This window comes from Pteropus medius, unplaced genomic scaffold (assembly GCF_902729225.1).
Source record: "Pteropus medius unplaced genomic scaffold, Ma_sr-lr_union100, whole genome shotgun sequence".
Classification (NCBI taxonomy): domain Eukaryota; kingdom Metazoa; phylum Chordata; class Mammalia; order Chiroptera; family Pteropodidae; genus Pteropus; species Pteropus medius.
The window spans coordinates 24,405,793-24,431,380 of record NW_024344378.1 but is presented as its reverse complement, the minus strand read 5'-3'; the positions used below and the strand labels follow the sequence as shown (position 1 = coordinate 24,431,380).

At 36.3% G+C, this 25,588-nt stretch overlaps 1 protein-coding gene and 1 non-coding gene across 2 annotated transcripts in view; both read right to left on the bottom strand.

Annotated features, from left to right (window-relative positions):
* Positions 1–25,588, bottom strand: part of LOC120608941 (cytochrome P450 2C42-like) — a 38,706-nt gene that overhangs the window by 6,270 nt on the left and 6,848 nt on the right. The window contains 5 exon segments of the mRNA XM_039870906.1: positions 476–594; positions 596–669; positions 2,063–2,204; positions 15,695–15,863; positions 17,059–17,212. Coding sequence (XP_039726840.1) covers positions 476–594; positions 596–669; positions 2,063–2,204; positions 15,695–15,863; positions 17,059–17,212 — 658 coding nt within the window.
* TRNAA-UGC (transfer RNA alanine (anticodon UGC)) lies at positions 8,449–8,522 on the bottom strand. The gene has a single exon. It is a non-coding gene; the product is annotated as a tRNA-Ala (tRNA).

The window sequence follows — 25,588 nt, the reverse complement described above, 5'->3', positions numbered from 1 at the left end:
GAAACAGGGATATTGACTCAGGTAGCAGCATTCTGTATGTAGTAACTGAAGAATAACAAAAAGACAAATTACTAGCATGACTTTAAATTTACCATGGTACTATATATGAGTCATAAAATGATAAAATTGATTATATTTGCACGTACCAGAGTAAAAACATGCAAAGAAAGATTTTAAAAATTCACGACAAAAATAATAAGTACCTAGAGAACAAATGAACGAAAAATTCACAAGCCAAAGCACTAGGGAAAGAACGTTATTGAGAAAATTAAAGAAAAGACCCCGAACTGGTAGCCTATACCATATTCTTTAATGGAAAGATTATAAATCCTTATAGTCTAAATTGAAGCCAACACAGTCCACCAAGCTGCCACACATACGATTTTTGTACTTGTCTCATCTTTTCTTCATAAAAGACTGGACCCATACCGTGAAAATAGGAACTTCCAGACCACTGAGGTATAGAGAAGCAAATGTTCCCCTGGGGATGAGGTAGTTTCTGGAGTTCACATCACAGGTCACCGCGTGAGACAGGTTGATGGGTGCGAGGTCCATGTATCACTGGATCTCGTGAACCACAGCATCCGTGTAGGGGCATGTGGCTCCTGTCCTGTATGCAGGGGCTCCGGTGTCTGCCAATCATGCGGTCAATCTCTTCCTGAACTTTAGCTGAGAAGGCACAAGTAACAGTGACAGAAATATGGAAAAACACACATCACATTACATACCAATTCAGGGATGCATGAAGCACTATGAACATATCCCAACATCATTATAAACATCAGTTATATGCCCAGAAATACACCTAGACACAGGGAAATAATTGCCTTAATAGGTACATATAACTCTCCTACAAGTTATGCTTAAGATACATCAACACGCACCTGAATATCAGCATACATGATAATACAAAGAGAACTGATGGAATGTTTCAAAAAATAAACAGAACATCATTGTCAAGAAATTACAGGCCTTCACGAAAGAGTTAAATGTTAATTTTATATCAATATAATATGTTTGTTGAAAAATTAAATTATAATATATGTGTATTGTGTACTTTGTGTACTATGTGTGTATGCAATTTGCAACTCTCTTTATCTTCCAATTTTCTAATGTTACTACTTTGAACATCCTAGAAGATTCTTTGACAATTTGTTCTCTTTCTAAATAATGACTCTTTCATTTCTTACTTACCTATTCTTAGACAATATCTGATTTACTGGTATGGTAGGTGAGAATTTACTTCTCCATCTCCACCTCACACAAAATATACCCAGACAATTTCCTTAAATCCATTTTCCCCAATATAGTTGGATCACAACTTCTGGCTCTTAGAATATTCATGTTAACATCATTCTGACTACATGAACAATGCTCCTTGGTAAGACAACGATGATTATGTTTCATTTTTGGTTTTTCTTGGACAGAACCATGTCTTTTTCATTCAAAAAAGATAAAATTATTGACACCCTTCTCAAAAAATTTTATCGTGACAAACACCACCTTTCTGGAAACAGATCCCTGAAATAACAAAATTCCTTTAGGCAATACCTTAAGCCTGAATACTAACACATTCAATGTGAATCTAATTTTCATAACATTTCTTAGACTTGGAAATTATCTCAGGCAGCCTCACTAAATCTAGGGTTTCCATTCATGTTTCAATAAGCAGAGTTTCCATTAGAACACTGCACTTTCAGAATGAGGAGAGATCTCTGGAAGAATATAACTACTGTTCAAAGTGAGTCGCATTTTGTAATAAAAGCAATATCCAGTCCCAGGTCAGTACATGCCACCTGTGCCTGGCACAGATATCCTCCCACTAAATAGAGACACTGATTTACTTTTGCTACTTCCCACAGTCTCTTCACTCCTCTCAGGTATCAGCCTGTATTACATAAAGATGTCTCATTATTAACCCTTCTTTAAATTTGGAAAATTAAGCAGGTCTAACAGAAATTTCAATAATGAAGCTTCTCTAAGAGAAATAAGATAGAATGTAGTAGCAATGTCTCCCCAGCATCTTTTCTGAAATTCAGCCCGCCCGCCATGTTGGGCATACCTGTGACCTCTGGGTGCTTCAGCAGCAGGAGGACAGCATGTCTCAGGGTGGAGCTTGTGGTTTCTGTCTCAGCTCCAAGGATATCAAATACAGTGGTTGTCAAGTTTTCGAAAGTAAAGTCCAAATGTGGATTGTCCTTTTTCTAGGAATAATTTGATGAAATTATTTGACAAATTAATTTGCCAGAATTACAGTTAATCCAAAATAACTCACTATTATAAAGTTAAGCCAACACACAACCTGTAAGGTACACTTTTAGAGAAAACTACTATGTTCAATGGTAAGAGACTATAAGTTAGTTGACTCAAGCATCATTTCCTACTGCCTTATCCCTCATTTGCTTGAAGTTCCATTCATCAGCCTCTTTTGCATTAAGTAGCCATGCAGCACAGTTTTTGCCAGTGAGATATAAGCAGAAGCTGTTGAAGTCACTTTCTGTCTTCCTTCCTTCTTACTTAAAAGAAAGATGTGAAGGAGGTGGTAGAGTAGACACCATCTTGGGTCAAGAGGATTTAATCATGAAGTGTGAGGCCCATATACTAAGTCTGCATGATGGAAAATGGAAAGTATTTCACTCTCTGACACTTTAGGGCCTCTGTACCCTAAACTGACACATCACAAGTCTCCTTTTATGTGAGGTAAATAAACCCACTATTTGTTAAAGCCATTGTTAATAGGTTTTCTTTTATTTGCAGACAAATACAATCTTAATTAGTGGGAATAGGTAACTTTGGGCCATATCATGAAAAAGATGTTATAATTGTCCTATTTTACTATTAATTATTGTTCTTAATCTCTTAATGTGACTAATTTATAAATTAGAATTTATCAGTTTGAAGGTACAGGAAAAACATGGTATATATAGGGTTCAGTACTATCTGTGGTTTCAGACACCCACTGAGGGCCTTGGAACATATTCTCTGTGGATAAGGATGGACTACACACCAGGCAGCTGCTGATCACAGCACATGGCCCACTCAGGCAGGGAAAGAAGTTCAAAGTTCTGGTCATCTGAGACTACTCGGAATCCTCCAAAAGAACATACTCTGTGGCCTGCATTGGCAGGGAAGGAAGTCAGCAGCCTTGCCCCACTGCTGAGCATCGCCTCCAGTATACATGTATAAAAATGACATGCTGTACACTTTAAACATATACAATTTTTATTGTCAGTTATTTTTCAACTGTGTGGGAAAATGGGAACCTTTGTACATTCCTAGTGAGAAAGTAAATGTTGAAGTCACTCTGGAAAAGTTTGGCTGTTACTCAAATGTTAGACATAAAATTACCATATGTCCCATCAAGTCCACTCCTAGAAATGGACCCAACAAAAATGAAAACATGTCCATGAAGAAACTTGTACACAATGTTTATAGCAGCATTATTTATAAGTGTCAAAGGTAGGCACAACACAAATGTCCACCAATGGATGATGGATAATCGAATTATGTTAAGTACATAAAATGGAATATTATTCAGCCATAAATAATAACAAAATGTTGATATATAGTACAACCTAGATGAGCCTCCAAAGCATCATACTATGTGAAAGAAGCCAGAAAAAGAAATTCATAATGCTATGGGTAATTTATATGATAAATCCATAACAGGCAAATTTATAGAGACATAGAGCTTTTTATAGGTTACCACATGATGGGGTGGGAGGAATGAGGAGTGATCATTTAATGGATATGGTATGTGTCAGTGGAGTAATAGAAAAGTTTTGAGATTAGAGAGAACTAGTGGTTGGACAATAGTGGGAATGCACTAAATACCACTAAATTGTATACTTTAAAGTGGTTAATTGTATGCTATTTTAATTTCATCTCAATTTTTAAATTGGCATTACTCCATGAATTGATCCACAAATTCAATGCAATTCTCACTGACTTCTTTGCAAAAATTGACCAGTTTATCCTTGAATTCATATGGAAAGTCAAGGCTCCTAAAATAGCCAAAACAATTTTGAAAATCAAAACAGTGTTGGAGGACTCACACCACTTTACTTCAAAACTTATGAAAATGCTGGTAATTAAGACAGCCAGCCAGATGATGTGCTGCTGGCATAATGACCAACATATATGTTACTGGCATAGAACTGCAATCAAAGAAGTACATCCTCACATTTGAAGTTAAGTGATTTTTGACAAGAGAATCAAGGTAATTCACATGGGAAAAAATAGTCTTTTCAACATATGATGCAGGACTCATGCTTACAGACACCAACCTCCAACTCCATCCCTATGCCGATTCATTTTATTTTACACTCAATTAAGGTTTCTCTTTTTTCCCCCTCTGGCTTTATTGAAATATGATAGATAATTTGTTGCTCGTATTTACATTGTACAATTCTATGATTTTTTTTCAGTTACAATTGGCATACAATAACATACCACTTTCAGTTTTACAGCATAGTGATCAGAGATCCACATGACTCAAAAAGTGATCATCCCACTAAATCTAGGACTCTTCTTCCTCCTTACATATTTATTACAACATTATCATCCATCTTCCTCATGCTACACTCTACATCTCCATGTCTATTCTGCAACTATCCATTTGTACCTCTTAATCCCTTTGCCTATTTTTTTTGCCATCCCCCCCAAACCCCCTTCCACCTAGGAGCCCTCAAAATATTCTCTGTATCTATGAGTTTATCTCTACTTTTGTTGCTATCGTTGTCTATTTTGTTCTTTAGATTCCGCAGGTACGTAAAATCATACATTATTTGTCTTTCTCTATCTGACCCATTTCATTCAGTGCAATGTCTTCTAGATCCATCAAGGCAATATCTTTTTCCATCCTCTTCCTTTTAGTCTGAGCATGTCTTTCAATCTGAAGTGAGTCTCTTGTAGGCAACATATGTCGGGGTCTTATTTTCTAATCCATTTGGCCACTCTATCTTTTGGTTGTAGCACTTAAATCTTTTCCTTTTGAGGTACTTGTTGATAGGAATGTAGTAATTACCACTCTTTATTCCTGTTTTTGATACATGTTTTTTCTTCTTAAAGTTGTCCCTCCTACATTTCTTGTAATATTGGTTTGGTGATAATAAATTCCTTTAGCTTATTTTTGTCTGAGAAGCTCTTTATCTGTCCATCAACTGTAAATGATAGCTTTGCTGGATAAAGTATGCTTAGTTGCAGATCCTGGGTTTTCATCGCATTGAACTTTTGTGCCAAGCCCTTCTGTCCTGTGTTGTTTCTTTTGAGAAATCAGCTGCCAATCTTAGGGATGTTCCCCTGTAGGTAACTAACTGCTTTTCTCTTGCTACTTTTAAGATTCTCTCTTGTTATTTAACCTTTGGCATTTTAATTCTGATGTGCTTTGTTGTAGCCCTCTTTGGGTTCATCTTTTTTGGGACTCTCTGAGCTTCCTGGGATTGTATGTTTTTTCCTTCACCAAGTAAGGGAAGAATTCCATCATTATTTTTTCAAATAGCTCTTCAACTTCTTGTTTACCTTCAAGTAACACTATGACACAAATATTTTTACATTTAATTGTGTCCCATAGGCTCCTTAAATTATTATAGCCTTCTCTTCTTTTATTCTTGCTGTTCTGATTGAGTGTCCTTGGCTTCCCCATCCCCTATATCAGTGGTTCGTTCTTTCCTATCTGCAGCTGCCAGTTGATGCTGCTATAGCTTCTGTCCTGCTCAGTCGCTCAGGATCCGGCAGCCTTGTGACGTTGCCCCTTCCTAACTTCTACCTTTGCATGTTGATTATTTCTCTCCCTAGCTGTAGAGTTTCTATTCTTATAGATTTCAGGTGACATTCCTTGCTGTTTTCTTCATGTTTCTGTCGCCACTTTGATTTGGTCACAAGAGGGATGAACAAAGCCTCTTTCAAATATGCCATTTCTTCCCAGCAGAGTTTCTATCTTTTATCCACTTAGTCTTTTCCACAACAACCCATGCACGTCTACATACCTCATTCACCCATCTGAAATTCCCTCCCCTGTCCATCACTGCAAATATGCTAAGGTTCATTTCAAGACACCAGACATGAAGGAAGCCTAGCTAGGTTAAGCCATTCTTTCCCATTCTCCTACACATTGTGTGTAATGGCCATGTCCATCCTTACATTGCAGCATTCTATTATGCATTTTTTAACTTGTTTGTAATTGTTTCCATTTCACCTGAGGTGTCATTCCATCTCTCCTCAGGTAGATTATTAGTACCTAAAGAACAGGATTAACGTATTCCACTTATTTAACAATTTTTCTAATTTAACAATTTTATAGCTTCCATAATACTTAGTGTAGACTTATGCACTAAGGTCTTTAAAATGCTTCTCAGAATTTCTTGCCTGACCATTGAAATATCTCAGGTAAATACAGAAATAGTCAATGAGCCACAAAGTGTACAAGCAATCAACTGAGTTCTTGTTAACGTCTTACCTGCTCCATTTTGATCAGGAAACAATCAATAAAGCCCCAAGGATTGTTAATGTCCAGGAATGTTTGATGTTCCCTTCTTTTCTCCATAACATAAGTTTTTTATTTAAGCAATATTTTTCAGTAATTTGTTATGCCTCCCTGGGATATAATGGAAAATAGCAAGAAAAGATTTGGAGAGCTAAAAAGAAAATGATACTTTATTAGGTAAATAAAGAAGTTAACAAAGACATATATCATATGCCAAGCTCTATGTAGATATTGTACTGTAAATATTAATTAATATTAACAAAAGATGGCTCCTGTATTGAGGGGAATTTTATTTTACAAACATGTAATTTTCTACACTGATAGGTATACTTGAGGGAGAAAATTCTGACCTGAAGATCACAGATGATAATGATGTCCTATACTCAGACATCATGTTTATAGTAGAAAACCATCTTTTTATCATTTCTTTCATTTTTTACATCAGTTGTTCCCTATAATCTTGAAATATGGGATGGCATATAATACTATGATTCACATTTTGCAGATGACAACAGGGGCAAAGGAAGTTTGGGCCACCTGATGTAGAACATAAAATTTGGGCCGCCTGCTGTTTCTAGTTATGTCTAGTAGCCTCAGACATTGAATCAGTTTTTTAGGACTGGGAAGATTCTAAAGATACTATGAAACACAACTGAATATTTTATATATAAAGCAACTGGGCATCAGAGTGACTTCTCTAAGATCATATCATTACCTTTTAGGCAGAGTACAGAACATGTCAGTTAAGCATAGGTAAAACTGTGATTTTTGGTTATGGTTTGTACACCACAGTAACCAATCAATTTGTCATCCTGAAAATATTTACCTTGTCAGTTAGAATGCCACCTGAAACCTCTAACACTCCTACCTTAGTAGTGTTTCCTGGGAGCATCTGTGGTCCTAAATAGTCCCCCTTCTTGAAGGAGATATACTCTTCCTTCCTAAATGCTTATATTACTACCAACCAATGTGTCAAAGAAGTCACTAAGTGTTGACTGGAAGACAAGTTTTGTGAGTAACGAAGCCTTTCACGAAGAATCCAGAAGTCCATTATCTAAGCATACTAGATAAAGGTAACTTTGGAAACTTTAAAGCGATGTCTTACCTAAAAATTCCCTTACCAGCAAAATATTCAACATGCATAAACTCAACACATCACTTTTACCTTCACTTGAGTAGAGTATTTGAACCCAGTTAGTTAAATAATAGTTTTCTAAAAAAATATTCAATGCACATTCACTGGCGTTATTTGTATCCTTTTCTCCCAAAGGGCCTGTTAATTTTCAGGGAAAAGGAAGAAGAAAACATCTTTATTGTCCACGTAACTAATAAAGTTGAGTATCTTTTCTCATGTTTATTGGCCACATGAAAATCCTCTGTTGTAAAGTGACTATTCAAACATTTTGCCCATTTAAAAAATATTTGAGGTATCTTTTTTTCCTTTGTTCTTTTTTTTTTTAAGCGAGACAACCCTTGGTTGACCTCACAGATTACAAGAACCTTGTCAGCATACAATCCCTTATTTTTTTATTTTTTTATTTTTTACACCTACAGTAACTGGTCTTCCTAGGTGGTCTTCATCCAACTACTAACCAGGCCCGACCCTGCTTAGCTTCCGAGATCAGACAGGATCGGGCTTGTTCAGGGTAGCATGGCCATAGACTTTTCCTTAGTTCTTTATATGGTCTGGATATAACTCCTTTCATGGATATATATTCTTTTCCCCCACCTTCTTTAATTCCCGCCCCCCCACTTCCACCCCGACCCATGGATGTTACTGTTCCCCCACAAGAAGTGGATCTCTGAAGGCAGGATGTTCCCTCCCAACGCTCATGGCATGCACCCAGGGCTTGGCGCACCTGGGGCCTGACACACCTGGGGCCTGGTGCACCAAGGGCCTGGCAACCCTGCCGCACTGAAGAGGCCTGGTGCACCAGGGCCTGGTGCACCCGGGGTATGGTCTGTGGCTCCACCTGGGACTTGAACCCAGGACCTTCTGCGTGCAAAGCAGACGTGCTAACCACTACACTATGGAGCCACCTTCTCATGGATATATATTCATTGCCGATATTTCTCCCAGTCTTGTGATGATCTTAAGTGATATCTGTTGATGAATAGATAGTTTAAATATTAAGACCTATTTATAATTGGTGCTTTTTGTGACCTATTTTTAGAAACATCTTTGCAGAGTTCAAGATTGAGATTACTTTCTCTTATTGATGATAATGTCAACTGTAATTGAAAAAAATATTTTTAAGGAAAAAGAAAAACAGAAATAAGACTTTATGTTTCACACTAGAGGTTTTATAGTTTTATTTTTTAAAGGATATGGCAAATTTGAGGAGATAGCTCAGGAATGTCATTACTGCTGTTCAGGGAGAGATGGATAATGGCTAACACACTAGACAGAAAGCATCCGGCTTGTTCAGGTGAGGGTGGAGAGACTTGCTCTGCAAACTGGTAGCCTGCTCTTTCATCAGATTGGAATGAAACAGAGCTCATAAGGGGGTGCTATAGAGCCTACCCCACTGAAGGCTGTGGTGGTGTCTATGTCCTTTGGATCAACCAAATGTTTTAAAATAAAATGCTGTAAAATGTGGGTCAGTATTAAAAACAGCTCCATGCAGGCCAGGCCTTCTCCAATACAAATTCTTTTTCCTAAAAATGACACATAAATTAAATATTTATTTAATGCCGTTTCTGTGTTAGCATGCAGGGAGGCTTAAAAAATATAGAACAAATAAATAAATAAATGTCAGTAAAAGGCTAATTAACCTATGTCTTCTCCTATCTACATTGAAACCCGGTTTCTTTCATTTCCTCAGCACATTATTTCTACATGCACGCTATATGACTAAATATTTTCTGGATTTGCTTTGCTGAGTCTCGTCAGTGACATTTTTCTACACGCACACAGACACACACACACTTACGTATTCCAATTGGCATGAGATACACACTGTACTTTTCTATCTACCTCCAACACACAACTCAATAGGTTTATCTCTCCTCATCCTTATTCTAAAATATAACCTTAACCTTGTCGTATCTCTGCTTTAAAAAAGTTCAAGAGCTTACCATTACTAAGTATAAAAAGAAACATCACAAACTAGCCACAAGCATTACTACCTATCCACTAATCTCAAAACAGACTGGCAATTTCGACTGTTATCTCACATTCCAGTCATTCCCTCAAATGAACTAGTCTTCTCCTCTGCTCTTCCTGCTGATATTCTCCACATCCTTCTAGATCTAGCTCAGATGTCATCAATTGTACGCAAACTTCTTTGACGTGCTCAGGGTATGTAATTCACTCCCTCTCTGTTTTCCACACCCTCGTTAATGCTCCTGATACAGCACACTTCACGTGAAATTATAATTATTCATCTATCTCACAGACTGGAACATAAGCTCTTAATGTAGGGCCTTAGATCTTGTAATGGTACCCACAGTGTCAGAATAAAAGTAAGCCTGCAAATGTGAAATGAATAGAAATCTTGAGCAGGCTCGTTATGCAACAGTGGGCCCAAAATACAAGGAGAAAGATAAGGAACAGTATAGTAGTGTCTTGTTTTGGGATCATCTCTGGGTATTGCTCATAATCTTGGGATGACAAGACCAAAATTTTCTTGATACTTATTTTCTTAGATATTCAATCAGGAGCAAATCTCCCATTTTTGTCTCTGTTTCAGTGACTTCTATAGGAAAAACCCTTCACCCTCTACTCTTCCCACTGTTTCTCCTTTGGAGTGTGCTGAATATTCTTTGTTTCTTCATCCTTCCAGGCCCATTCTGTGTGTGTTTGTCTTTTATGGTTACACTATGTTAAGAAAGCTGATTTCTACAGAGTGCATAAACCCAGAAGTTAGTTCTCTCTCAATTCAGAGGATTAGATATTAAAATGACCAGAGTATGATTTCCTTAATTTCACCCTGCCAGGCCACAGTTTAGGCAGTGACTATATTCCTCCACCTATAGACACATCTCCTGTTGAGGCATACATTCTCTCTTTGCTAAAGATCTACTTGGGTTCCAGTAACATCTACCTTCCCTTGTTTCTTCCAACCTAGGATGGTAACATCTTCCTGCCGGTGCTAGTCCCTGAGTAATTTACCACATCTTGTTACTTCCCTTAATCCTGTTCACACCTCTGAAAACATTCTTTTCATTAAACTTTCTTTAATTGGCCTTTTTGAGTATGCCACCTATTTTTTCCAGGACCCTGACAAATTGAAGGGTGATACTCAAATGCTACTTTCTGCAAGAAATTTTCCCTTACCCTCCAACTACTTTGCCCTCTGCTCCTGCCCCACCCCCCCAAAAGGCAAGAATCAGGAGCTTCTCTTTCTGGGCTCCCACAACGTCCCCACAAAGAGTATTTGTCTCTTTGGAGTCTCAATGCCTGTTAATTTGCCTTCCTCTCTCTTAGAGAAAAGATCTGTTTCTTATTTACATTTGTATCCTTGGGTCTGAACATGAGTCCGCTCCACATAGGGTCCTCAGTGAAGTGTATTGAGTGAACTGGCCTCCCTGGGTGGGTAAGGAAAGTATGAGTGGAGTCAGGCTTCTAGGAGGAGTTCTTAAGAATCTCAGTGGTGGGTTATGGAACAGAACTCAGTGATCAGCCTCCAATCCAATGAAAACCTAGACTTTGGGGGTTGTGCCTCTGGCCTCATACAAATGACTATTTGTCTAATGCAGAGTCACCTCCATGCAAAGCCTTCCTCATCTAGTTTGATCCCTGATGTATAGATAAAAATGAAGCTTGCTTGCCTGCTGAAAAAGCTATGAAGTAATTACTCTTCTTAAAGTTGCCCCTTTCATCCAGGAAGTGGCCAGGATCAAACTGATCTGGGTTGGGAAACTCTTTGTCATCATATAGGACAGAAGTCAGAGATATAAATATACTTGTGCCCTGATTTAAGAAGAAACAGATAAACTAGATTATAAAGGAGGTCATGGAGCTTGGAAAAAAGTCCTTTAACTTATCCTTTTGTTTTATAGTGAGGAGATTGAGGCATAAAAAGGAGAATTTATTTATTTCATGTCACATAAATTAATGACTAAGCCCAACAGGTCTTAAATCATATAATGCCAGTCCAGGGCACTGTTCATTGACTCCAAGGCCATCCTCTCCAATTTGTAGGCTGACCCAAGTACTTGCTTTTTAGAAAATTAAGGAAGCTCCTTGAAGTACATTGTTCTCAACAAATAAATTGCACTATTGTCTTAAAGTGTTGATGTCACTGAAAATCCAGCTCATTCTGTTTGGAACCGAGTATGAGGTCTTCTTAAAAACTCCTCTTAAGTGGCTGTATTCTGAAAACCCTTTACTTCCCCATCAGGATGAGAAACTATTAAATATTCCCTCCTTCTACTGTGTTCTTTCAATTAAATTGTTGCATATTTTATTTATGAAAAATTTGACAAGTAAGTGATACAGATAGTTGAGGAAGCAAGGAGAGTATAAGATACTGGTTAAGTGGTAGGAATATTAAGACATACACTGTAAAGCAGAGAAGTAGACAGCAGATTGGGCTAATGGACCAGCAGAGTGTACTAAAAATCCTGTGGTGATATAAGCAATATTATATCTATAAGATTGTATCAATGAACTAGAAGGAAAGGAGCATGTGATCAGAGCACCAGTAAGATGCCTGAGTTATGATTAGCAATACCTGTAGGAAGTTAGGCAACCTGTAATTCTACTACTGTGATAGTTGATAACCTAAGATTCCTAAGAAGGAGTATCAGTGAAAGATCTCTCACCTTGGGAATAAGATATTCTCTGAACTTAATATCCTGAGTAATCTTATAGGGTAGGTTGTTGGGGATAAGGATAATGTATCTCTGGATCTCATGAACCACAGCATTCATGTAGGGCATGTGACACCTGTCCTGCATGCAGGGGTTCCGGTGTCTGCCAATCACAGTCAATCTCCTCCTGGACTTTAGCTGCAAGATAGGAATCAGAATTTATGTGAAATGGGAAAGACCTTTAAAATAATCTTCTTAATTATGGTTACATTGTGCTGGGAGATGGGGAGACAGAAAATTACGTATGGCTATCTCCGTAAGGGAAAAAAAAGAAACAATTTCAATTTCCTGGACAAATTGTAATCTCTTTAGAGACTTAAATACATGTGCATATAAAACACAATTGAATCATGAACTTCATTTCTCAACTTCGATTTTCTATTTTGTGTACTTTTGTTTGATAGACTTAGGGGTCTGCAATCTTGAAGGCTCACTATAAACCATGTAGTATAACCTCTTTGTGTATACCAGTTGTTTTATTTTAAATACATAAGTACCAAGAAGGTAAGTTCTACCCACTGTAGTAAATGGTTCATAAATAAAACAATTAAAAAAGATGTTTAGTTGACTCAGCACATAGGAACAAGAAGTAAGTTAACATTTATTTAGAATGCAAAATTCGAAAAGCATGCTGCATTATTTATTATATTACTTTATCATTCCTTAAAATGATTCTATGTGTTGGGTATTATTTTGTGTATCTTAAAAATTAGAAAACAGGTTCAGAAAAGTAAATATATTTCTTAAGTACATCCAGATATTATGTGGTCTTTCTGATTCCCAAAACCACAATCTTAGAAATCGAATAAGATTACTGAAAGTAATTTGTGTTAGTGAATTATATTTTTCTTTTACCTATAAAATACATGTTAATAATATATAGTTTAAGTAGGACTATTCATTAGTTAAAACAAATACTTATTAACTTTTTTCTATGAGGAAAAACCATTGCTGATAGAGTCTATAAACCATTTTCTCCAATACCATGTTGCTATTTGGGTCAAATGGTATTTATCTACAACCTGAAGAATGTTTTTTTGTAAGGAGCATATAAAACTCTGTGACTTAATAGCTATAAAATAAAAGGTTAGGAATTTTAGAGAATTTTTACACTTTCTCAGATTGAGAGGCTGGAGTTTTGTCTAGAAGAAAGTGATTATATAAAGTGATTAGGAACTGCTTATAAAACCAGATGTTTAGTAAAATGGTACAGTAAGAGATGAAGGTGGGAAGAAAAAGAGAAAAATATAAATGATATAATGCAAAAAATGTTTTTCCATTTGAAAAAATCCAATGGAAAATGAAAATGGAAGCAATGGGGAGATATGACATGAGAAGGGCTTTTGCAACGTATATAAGATTTAAAAGTTTAAAGAAAAAATGTCATATACTATTTATAATCATAATCAACGTAGGTCTTAGAAGTATAAGTGAAGTTATTTGGCTAAACGAGTCCGTGTCACATGAAAGAAATATATCATCATATCTCACGTGTGCACAAGCAAAGGAATTTGAGGCTATGCTTTTAAATTGTACCATTTGGAAAGAACCTCATTCATACTGGGAGGGAAGAAGGACTTTAAACAAAGTAGAAAATCTGGTGTTGATGTCATGGAGATGAGCTTTGTGAGATTTAATTGTACTAAAAGTGTTTTAATGTGCCAAAACACAAAATGTGATATAGTGGTGATAGAAATAATCCTCTTAGATGAGGACTCAACAAAAAAAAAGAGGAGGAAAAATGGAAAAGTTGCATTTGCAGGAGAAATCATGTTTGTGAGGAAAAATCTGTTTGCCCAAAATGGTATATTTGAAAAGAAATATTCGTTTGTGTAATTTTTTACTTAGAGAGTAAGTCTCTTTGGTAGAAAAAGAATGTAATTTTGTTGAGTCAATCTTTAGATTGCCAGTGCATTTGAGTAGAAATATCTTTTGATGAAAATATACTTATCTGGACATGGAAGGTATATCAAGTGCTATCTTTTCAGGGAAAGAGGAAGGCAAATTCTTTCCAGATCATAAGACAACTCTGTTTACTTCATCCATCCCAATGCAAATCAAGGACTCTCCACCATAGCAGGGAAACAATGACCTTTCAAATCTCTGCTGCTATTTAAATTGTTTTTCTCTTTTTGTACTATAATCTAATTTGAAATTAATATATCCAATAATAGGAAGATGTACTAGTGAAATTTTCTCGTACATCGTTTAGGCAGGTGAAGAGTGGAATAGTTATCAATGTTGCCTGCCAATTTCCACCTGGAATTTCATTCTGCGCATCATCTGTGATCATATCTGTGACCTCTGGGTGCTTCAGCAAGAGCAGGAATGCATATCTCAGGGTGGCGCATATTGTCTCTGTTGCCCCAGAAAATATATCCATTACCATAATGATCAAGTTGTCCATGGTAAATACAGATTGTTTATTGTGCTTTTCCTAAGAATGATGTGTTAGAATTGCCTAATAAAAGAGCCTTAGAGATAACATAAAATAGCTCAATAACATCATTATTTGCTTAATTTGCTTATTTGGAAAATTAAGCCAGTCATCAGAGAGTGCTATAGCTGAAAGATAAAGTTAGATGAGTTGTTAGGATTCCTTCAAACAGTTAAAATAAATTCAGTTACAAATTTCCAACAAGTCCTTTCTGATTCCTCACTTTCTTACCCACAAGAGCCAATGAGTTACTCTATAATTTTTTTTGGACATAATTTTTATCAAGTCATCGCTGCTACTGTCAATTCTATCAACTATTGTCTATTTTATCATGTCTAAATTTCTTATTCAAGCCTCCAGAACCACCTACCCCCCAAACTGCATCCCTATTCCCAATGTCATCAGTTATTATACTCTCAACAGTTTCTCAATTACAATCAAGATAACCCTTTTGAAAATTCCACATACTTGATCACTGCAATTTCATTCCCTAGATCTATTTTGTCTTCTCTGTTAATCTAAGCCAGAGTTCTCACTAAATCTGTGTCATCTGGGAAGATTTCTCAGTGTTTTTCCAAAGGCAAGCCTTTCTAGATTCCTATCGATTCCTATGTTCCCTCATGTGTTACATCTTCCATTTATGGAACTTATTTTATGAACAATAATATGTTGCTTATCATTAATAAATAATGTGTATGTGCTTGTTTGTGTGTGTGTGCTTTAATCTGCTTCTAAATAAAGAACCAGCTTTAACATGGCAAATATAAAACCTTCTAAGTCATTTTAGGTGAGAATTTAGAAGTATTTCAAGACACTCAATATGGTTTGCACAAGCAATTAATACATCTTTAAGAAGAAACACTGTTTTACTATCCCAATTTCATCAGGAAGATCAAAGCTAATCCATGAGTCATATCACCCACAAAGATGAAGTAGCAAATCTGGGTCATTTATACCTTTTCCATTTTAATCAGAAAATAGTCAATAAAGTCTTGAGGGTTATTGAGGTCCAGGGATTTTTGGTGTTCTTTCACTTTCTCCAAAATAAATTTTTTTTGTTCAATAATTTTTTCGATTAATTTATTATGACTTCCTGGGAGATAATGTATTATAAAAGAGAAAGCACTGTAGAGATGAAAGAGTAAAAAAATTATTCGTTAATTCACTCAGCAAACTTTTAGAGTCCCATATTATGTATCAGACACTCTTCTATGTGCTGAGTAGATAAAGATGAATAAGACATGCTTCCTGCACTTGATTCCAAGAACATACTTGGAACTTGAAGGAGAGGGAACTGATATAATGGCCAGAGTTACAGTATACACAAGTTGTAAAGCAATTCCAAAACTATTTAAATTTATTTCGTAACCATAATTATCTGAAGGAATTCAGGAGCATAGCATCTCCTTCCAAATGAGGATACTGAGGTTCAGAAAGGTTAGTCAACCAGTCTAAGAAACCAAATTAGTGATAGAGCTAGAACCCAGTGTGTATCCCAATTTACCATACACATATTTCTGCAAGTCACCTAAAAAGTCAGTAGAACTTATATCCCTTTTTTTGTAATGAAGAAACCATGCATTAGAAAGATTAAAATTACTTAGTTTATTTTTATTTAGGCATTTTTATACTCCCAAGAATGTGCACATTGCCCTCCTTCATCTGGCCATTCCCAATCTTAAAGTTTGCTGACTGCTTTAGACAGCACCTTCATAACTTAATACCCTCAGTAGGCACTGAAGCATTTTATTCAGGCTGGTAGCTTGTATCAAACTAGATAGATAATCGAGAAATCTAGATCCAGGTGTAGCTCATTCCTTGTCTAGGCTAGGCTACTTTGGAAAATATGCTTAATATCTCCAGGTGACAGTTTCCTGTTCTAAAAATGAGAGGTCGACTATTTGTTCTCCAGGGTCCTTCCCAGGTGGAACACATTATGACCTATGATCCACATTGAATTTTAATTGTTAATGATTGTATATTATAGGTTACTAACATTTTTGACAATGTACTATAGTAAGAAATATACTTTACACCACCACCTTTTTCATCTATAGATATACAAATCAGGAAAAAATTTTTCTCAAAAATACCTTGTTATTTTTTGATGCACTATGACATAATATTTTTCTTTCTATTACTATAGTTCATGTTTTAAAATTCCTTTCAACACATTAAATTGATTTGATAACTCACTAAGTGGTTACAAATAATAGTTTGATAAACATTACTTTAGCCATTTTGAGAAAAAGGCAAAGGGATGGGATAGGCATGAAGAATAAATTACCTAGAAAATTATTTCCTATTTAAAGGAAATGACTTTACCTGTATCCAGGCTGTGCCTAGAATCATGAAGTTTTCATACAAACACTTTATAACTTTTAGAAATATCTCATTGTTGTACTCAAAGCGATGCTGGAAAAGTATGGAACAGATCACATTGCAGCGAACACAGCCCAGAAGGAAAGTAGGATCTCAAAGGCAGATGCTAAAAACAATGTAAGTTAAAAGCTAGAGCAGAATTTTCACATGAATCATAAGTTGATTGTTTAAAATAATTGAGAAGGTTGACTTCTAAGATTTTTTAAGTATAGGAACTACCTGGATATGCCATCATCATTAAAAAATCAACATGCCTAAAATAAAATTTACTGTGTTTCCCCAAACAAAACTGTAACCCAGTCCAATTTATTTATTAATTCCTCCCCTGCCCCAGTAGTCTCCCATTTACATCATTCTCCAAATAAGAGCCACAGATAATTTACAAGAAGGACTTCACTTAAAGATATCTTTAAAGGCGTAAAATTTAGCTCTCAGTGTGACTACTTCCTGATGCCCACAAGAAACTGAGCAACCTAATAAGAAAATAAGGAAACTGAAGACACTTGAAATCATATTTTATAAAACACAGTTGAAAAAAGTCGAGTGTGCTTTTCTTATAGAAGAATAATGAAAAAACCCGAAGGTACATTCAGATATTTGAAAAAATATGTTATAGTATGGGAAACAGGGTCTCTATACATGATAAATATGACTCCATTTTTTGGTGTTTGGCTGTTGGCAACTTCTCAGCCTTACTTTTTCTTCTACTCACATCTGGATAAATTGATATAAAAAAAATTCTAGTAGTCTCTCCGTTGGTACAAGCAGAGTGTTTAAACCACCCAAGCTCTGACGGGCATACAGAGCTCTCATCCCCTAACCTTGAGCCAGTATTCTTTTCCTGCTGTGTCAGGACATTTTGGGATCTACTTAGGGACCACCCTAGCCTCCACAGAAAGCTTCATTATGTCAGTGATAAACTTTTTCATATCCTATTGGGGTGTGCATGACACCTTTGATCTCAACTTCTAAATCAAATTTGGTGCAGGAGGTCCATCCTGCCTCTGTGTGGTAACTGCCACAACACTACAACTCAAAAAGAAAAACTTAGCAGGGATCAAAAAGTAGAAGTTGCAAGGAGAAAAGGTTCTGCTCAACATGTGAAAGAAACTTCTAATGGTTATAATTATCCATTGAGGAAATGGGATACCCCAGCAGTGTGAAATCCTCGTAGCTGGGTAGAATCAAGCAGAGTCTAGGTGATCATAGGTCAGGAAACCAAAAGGTCATATTCACTATGGAAAAAGTTGAACCAGTTAATAATAAATTCTGCTTGGAATATGAATTAAGTGCACAAAATAATTTCCCAGGTAATATGTATCAAAACTCAAAATTTATTGACTCACTAATTCCATTTCCAAAGTTTTAGTCTAATAAAGTAGTCAGAGATGCACAATAATTAATACTAATTGAATTTTAAAATATTAATAGCAACAACTGAGAATAGTTTATCTAGCCAAAAATAAAAGACTGGTTAGATAAACTATGATACATCTAAAATAATGGAATACTGTACATTTCATTAATAATGTTATTTTAAACATTTAAAATTAAACATCTGAAAATATTTATTTAATATATTAAATTTAAGCGTAAGGTTACAGAACAATAAATGCAGTATAAGCCTCATGTTCTTATGCTTTCTGCTAAGTCTCCCTTCATTCCTAGATAAAATGTGTCAAAAGTTCACACAATGTCCATTGATACACTGCTATCATGTTCAGAAATTTATTCTAAGGAAAATCCCAAGAATTATGAAAATATTTGCAATAATTGCATTTTAAATATTAATATCAGCAAAAGAAAAGGGAAACACCCCATCTGGACAGTAATATAACATTGGTTTTAAAAATAATAATGGTGTCACCATAAAGAATATAGTATTATTGAGTTGATAATGTTCTTGAAAAATATTTAAATATTGAGGTTAAAAACCACATGTCTCATGATTTTGATCTTACTCCTTTCCTGCTAAGTCTCTAGCCCACCCCTTTCTCTTCTACCCCACTCCAAGTCCTGCATGTGCACACACATAGGCACACACCAAGCAGATTTACACTGCTGTTTCTCCATCCCTTCACACCTACACTCCTCCGGGTGATCTGTAAAGCAGCCCTACGCATTGAGAAGGTTTTGGTGTGAACCACCAATGCTTTTTCCCCTCAGTCTTACTGAGATAAAACTGACATTCAGCACTGTATAAGGTTAAGGTGCACAGTAGAAGGACTTGACATACATATATTGTGAAACATTTGCAATGTTTATCAAGAAGCTACTAAAGAAGTTGCTTAGTTTTTCAAGTTATTGTGCCCAAAACTACTAGCTGATTACCATAATCTATGTTCTCTTCTTCTTCCTGGGCACACAGATACCCACATTGCCCAGTTCCTCTGAGATTTAGGTATAACCCTGTGACTAAGTTACAGCCCATGCAATGTAAAAGAAGTGTTGTGTACCACTGTCATATCCGATCCATTAAAAACACTATTTGCTCTTTTCCTTGTTCTTAGCTCCCTCCACTACCATGCAAAGAGATGAATCCTGGGTGACACTGGAAGCCACATGTTGAAGATATCAAAGCCCTTATTAACTTGGTGTCTAAAAAGGTGAACCACTCCACTTCTTACTACTGTTATGTGAACAAAAAGTAAAGATCTATGCACTCCAATATTCATGGCAGCATAATTTACAATAGCCAAGATATGGAAACAACCTAAATGCCCAGCAGACGACTGGATAGAGAAATTATGGTCATTGGAGGTCCTAGCAAGTGCAATCAGAAAGTAATAAAAGGCATCCAAATAGGAAACAAAGAAGTCAAACTGTCACTATTTGCAGATGACATGATTCTCTATATAGAAAACCCTAAAAACTCCACAAGAACACTAGTAGAAACAATAAGCAAATACAATAAAGTCTCTGGATACAAAATCAATGTTCAAAAATTTCATACCGTTTCTATACTCTAATAATAAAGTGTCAGAAAAAGAAGTGGAAAAAATAATTCCTTTTAAATTGCAACAAATTGGAATAAATTTAAAGAAACATGAGAAGGACCTATATAATGAAAACTATAAGACCCTATTAAAAGAAATTGAAGAAGATACAAAGAAATGGAAAGATATTCCGTGTTCTTGGGTGGGAAGAATCAACATAGTTAAAATGACCATATTACCTAAAGCATTATACAGATTTAATGCAATCACCATCAAATTCCCATTGGCATTTTTTAAAGAAACAGAACAAAAAAACATCAGATTTGTATGGAAGCACAAAAGACCCTGAATTGCCAAAGCCATCCTGAGAAAAAAGAACGAGGCTGGGGACATCACACTGCTTGACTTCAAATTATACTACAAAGCGATAGTAATTAAAACAGAAAGGTATTGGCAGAAAAACAGACACACAGACCAGTGGAACAGAATTGAGAGTCCAGAAGTAAACCCATATTTATATTGGGCAAATAATTTTCAACAAAAAGCCAAAAACATACAGTGGAGAAAGGAAAGTCTCTCCAATGAATGGTGCTGGGAAAACTGGAAAGCCACCTGCAAAAGAATGTTGTCTATCACCACACACCTGTTGTCTGTCACCACACACCTGTTGTCTATCACCACACACCTGTTGTCTATCATCACACACCAAAATTAACTCAAAATGGATTAAAGACCTGAATATAATACCTGAAACAATAAAATGCATAGAAGAAAACATAGGAACTAAACTCAAGGACCTTGGACTAAAAGAGGATTTTATAAATTTGACCTCAAAAGCAAGGGAAATAAAAGCAAAAATAAATGAATGGGACTACATCAAACTAAAAAGCTTCTGTTCTGCAAAAGAAATTGTCAACAAGGTAAAGAGACAACCATCTGAATGGGAAAATATATTTGCAAGCAACACCTCCAATAATGGCCCACTATCCAAAATATACAAAGAACTCGTACGACTCAATAAAAACAAAAAACCAAATGATCCAATCAAAAAATGGGCGGAGGACCTGAACAGACACTTCTCCTGAGATGACATACATTTGTCAATAAACATGAAAAGATGCTCAACATCGCTAGATATTAGGGAAATGCAAATCAAAAGCACAATGAGATAACATTTCACACCTGTTAAAATAGCTATAATCATGAGGACAAGTAGTAACAAATGTTGGAGAGGATGTGGAGAAAAAGGAACCCTCATACACTGCTGATGGGACTGCACATTAGTACAGCCACTATGGAAAACAGTATGGAGGTTCCTCGAAACACTAAGAATTGATCGACCATATGATCCAGCAATATCTCTACTGGGTATTTACCCCAAAGACTTGAAAACCCATATCTGAAAAGATATTTGCACATTGATGTTCATAGCAGCATTATTCATGGTGGCCAGGACATGGAAGCAATCAAAGTGTCCTACGACAGATGATTGGTTAAAGAAGCTGTGGTACATATATACAATGGAATAATACTTAACCATAAAAAGAGATGAAATACTGCCATTTGTGACAACATGGATAGACTTCGAGATAATCATGCTAAAAATTACATGATATCACTTATATGTGAGATATAAACCTAAAAGCAACATATGAACAGGACAAACAAACAGAGACTCATGGACATGGACTACACAGCACAGTCTGAATTTTCATTGGCCTGGTGAGCCCTGCTCACTCCACCCTGGTGACTCCCTGGGACTCTACCTCTTCCAACTTGCACAACACCAGAGACCTTTTCATGACTGACAGGCAGCCGTCGTTGGCTCCCACTGTAGTTTTTCTTGGACAACTCTTGGGGGTATATGGCCCCCAGGCAAACAGCAGCTGGCCTCAGTGGGCTCTGAGACTTCTGTGGAGTTGCCCCAGGCTCAGCACTTGTCCCAAATCTGAATCTGCATTAGCCCACTGAACACCACTTGCCCCACACTGGTGATTCCCTGAGGCCCTGTCCCACCCACCTCCCATACCATCCATACCACTGAGGCTCTTAAAGTGGCTGAGCCTTATGAACAGATAGCAGGCAGTGGCAGGCTTAGGGGTTCTCTGGGAATTTTGCTAAGCTTTCCCAAGCCTGGTACTGGTAATGGCTGGCTTCAATTTGGAGAAACATGGCCTCTCTCATGCACCTCCAGGTCTAGCACATGCAGCAACAAACCATGGATCACTTGATAGCTCCTACCAGATAGCCCCCAGACCAACTAGTCACAGGCAGCAGCTTCCATGAGGCTCCAGAACCAGCACACGCGAGAGCTGGCTTCAAACCATAACAGACCATCAGTAATTAGCCCACAAGCAGCACATCCAAAGAGGGTTTCAGCAGGCACCAGAGCCTGCTGGGGTAAATCCCACTCCATCATACAGCAGCACATATGCTGTAGTCGTGGCCAGTCCTCACGGCCAGTAAGCTTGAGGGTTAATTCCACCCACTGATGTACTAAGAGCAATCAAGGCTCAACTACAAAAGGAAGGCAAACAAAACCTACACAAGGGATACTCCTGGAGCATTCAGCTCAGGTGACCAGAAAGACTGCACCACTGGGCTCCACAGGACACCTACTACATAAGGCCACCTTCCCAAGACTAGGAGACATAACAGTTATACCTAATGCATAGAAACAAACACAGAGAGGCAGCCAAAAAAAAGAAAGAAACAAACAAACAAATAAACATGTCCCAAATGAAAGAACAGGCAAAAACTCCAGAAAAAGAACTAAACAAAATGGAGACAAGCAATATATCGGATACAGAGTTCAAAACAATGGTTATAAGGATGCTTAAGGAACTTAGTGAGAACTTCAGCAAGGAGATAGCAAACACTGAAAAGGACATAGAAATTATAAAAAAAGAACCAGTCAGAAATGAAGACTATAGTAACCGAAATGAACAATACACTAGAAGAAATCAACAGCAGATTAGATGAAGCAGAAGATCAAATCAGCAATTTAGAAGACAAGATAGCAAAAAAGACCCAATCAGAACACACACATACATACAAATTTTTTTAATGAGGATAGTTTAAGGGACCTTGGCCTGCACAGGAGCCTCTTCGAGTGTAACAACATTAGCATTATAGGGGGTACCAGAAAAAAAGAAGCGAGGGAACAAGGGATTGAGAACCTATTTGAATAAATAATGTTGGAAAACTTCCTTAACCTGGTGTAGGAAATAGACATACAAGACCAGGAAGCACAGAGAGTCCCAAACAAGAGGAACCAAAGAAGCCCACAACAAGACACATCATAATTAAAATGTCAAAGATTAAAGACAGAGAATCTTTAAAGTAGCAAGAGAAAGGCAGTTAGTTACCTACAAGGGAGCCCCTGTAAGATTGTCAGCTGACTTGTCAACGTAAACTTTCCAGGCCGCAAGGGATTGGCAAGAGATACTCAAGGTGATGAAAAGCAAGGAATTACAACTGAGACTACTCAATCCCATGAGACTATCATTTAAAATTGAAGGAGATATAAAGAGCTTCCCAGATGAGAAAAAACTAAAGGAATTCGTCTCTAAAATAACTAGTATTACAAGAAATGTTAAGGGGACTTCTCTAAGAATTAGAAGAGGGAGAAGAAAAAGAACATAAATATGAATAATAAATGGCAATAACTATGAACCTACCAATAACCACTTTAAATGTACATAGATTAAATGCTCTGATCAAAAGACATAAAGTAGCTGAATAGATAAGAAATCAAGACCCATACATATGTTGTCTCCCAGAGACCCACTTCAGATTGAAAGACATACACAGACTGAAAGTAAAGGGATAGAAAAAGATATTTCAGGCAAACAGAATCAACAAAAGAAAAATGGGGTAGCAAATTATTTATATAAGAGAAAATAGAATTTAAAACAAAGGCTATAAGAAGAGATAAAGAGGGACATTAGATAATGATAAAGGGATCAATCCAAGAAGAAAATGTAACCCCTGTAAAAGTTTATGCATCCAAAATAAGAGCAAAACAGTCATAGTAGGGGACTTTATCACCCAATTGATTTCAAGGGATAGATCGTCTAGAAAATCAACAAGGAAGCCATAGCCTTAAATGGCACATGAGATCAGATAGATTTAATTAATATTTTTAGAGCATTTCTCCCAAAAAAAAAAACAGACAAGAAAAAAAGAAATAAAAGGCATCCAAATTGGAAAAGAAGAAGTAAAACTGTCATTATTTGTAGATGACATGATACTATATATAGAAAACCCTAAAGATTCCACTAAGAAACTATTAGAACTGATAAATGAATTCAGTAAAGTAGCAGGATACAAAATTAATATTCAGAAATCGGTTGCATTTCCATGTACCAATAATGAATTATCAGAAAGAGAAATGAAGAAAACAATCCCATTTATGACTGCATCAAAAAAATAATATATCTAGGAAGAGATTTAACCAAAGAGATAAAAGACTTATACTCAGAAAATTATAAGACATTGAAGAAAGAAATTGAAGAAGATACAAATAAATGGAAGCACATACTATGCGCATGGATAGAAAGAATTAACATCATTAAAATGTCCATACTACGCAAAGCAATCTACACATTCAGTGCAATATCCATCAAAATACCAATTTTCACAGACCTAAAACAAATAATCCTAAATTTTATATGGAGCCATGAAAGGCCCCAAATAGCTACAGGAATCTTGAGAAAGAAGAATAAAGTTGGAGGTAGCACAATACCTGATATCAAACTATAGTACAAGGTATGGTAATCAAAACTGCATGGTACTGGCATAAAAGCAGACACATAAATCAATGCAACAGAATAGAAAGCCAAGAAATAAACCCACGGGTATATGGTCAATTAATCTGTGACAAAAGAGGAAAGAATATACAATGGGGTAAAGACAGTCTATTCAATAAATGGTATTGGGAAAACTGGACAGATAGATGCAAAATAAATGACCACATTCTTATACAATTTATAAAAATAAACTCAGAATGAATTAAAGACTTAAATGTAAGACCCCAAACCATAAAACTCCTAGAAGAAAACATAGGCAGCAAACTGTCTGACATTGCTCTTAGTAATATTTTTTTCCTGATACGTTACCTTGTGCAAGGAAAATAAAAGAAAAAATAAACAAATGGTACTACATCAAACCAAAAAGTTTTTTCTCTGTAAAGGAAACCATCAACAAAACAGAGAGACAATCTACTGAATGGGAGAAGATATTTGCCAATGACACATCCAATAAGGGGTTAATATCCAAAATTTATTAAAAAAAACTCATGCAATTGAATATACAAAAAAACTAAATCCAAATGAAAAATGGGCAGAGGACCTGATTAGACATTTCTCCAAAGAGGATATACAGGTGGTCAAGTCACATGAAAAAATGTCCAAAGCCACAATCATCCGAGAAATGCAAATTAAAACCACAATGAGATATCACCTCACACCTATCAGAATGGCCATCATCAATGAATCAACAAACACGTTTTGGTGAGGATGTGGAGAAAGG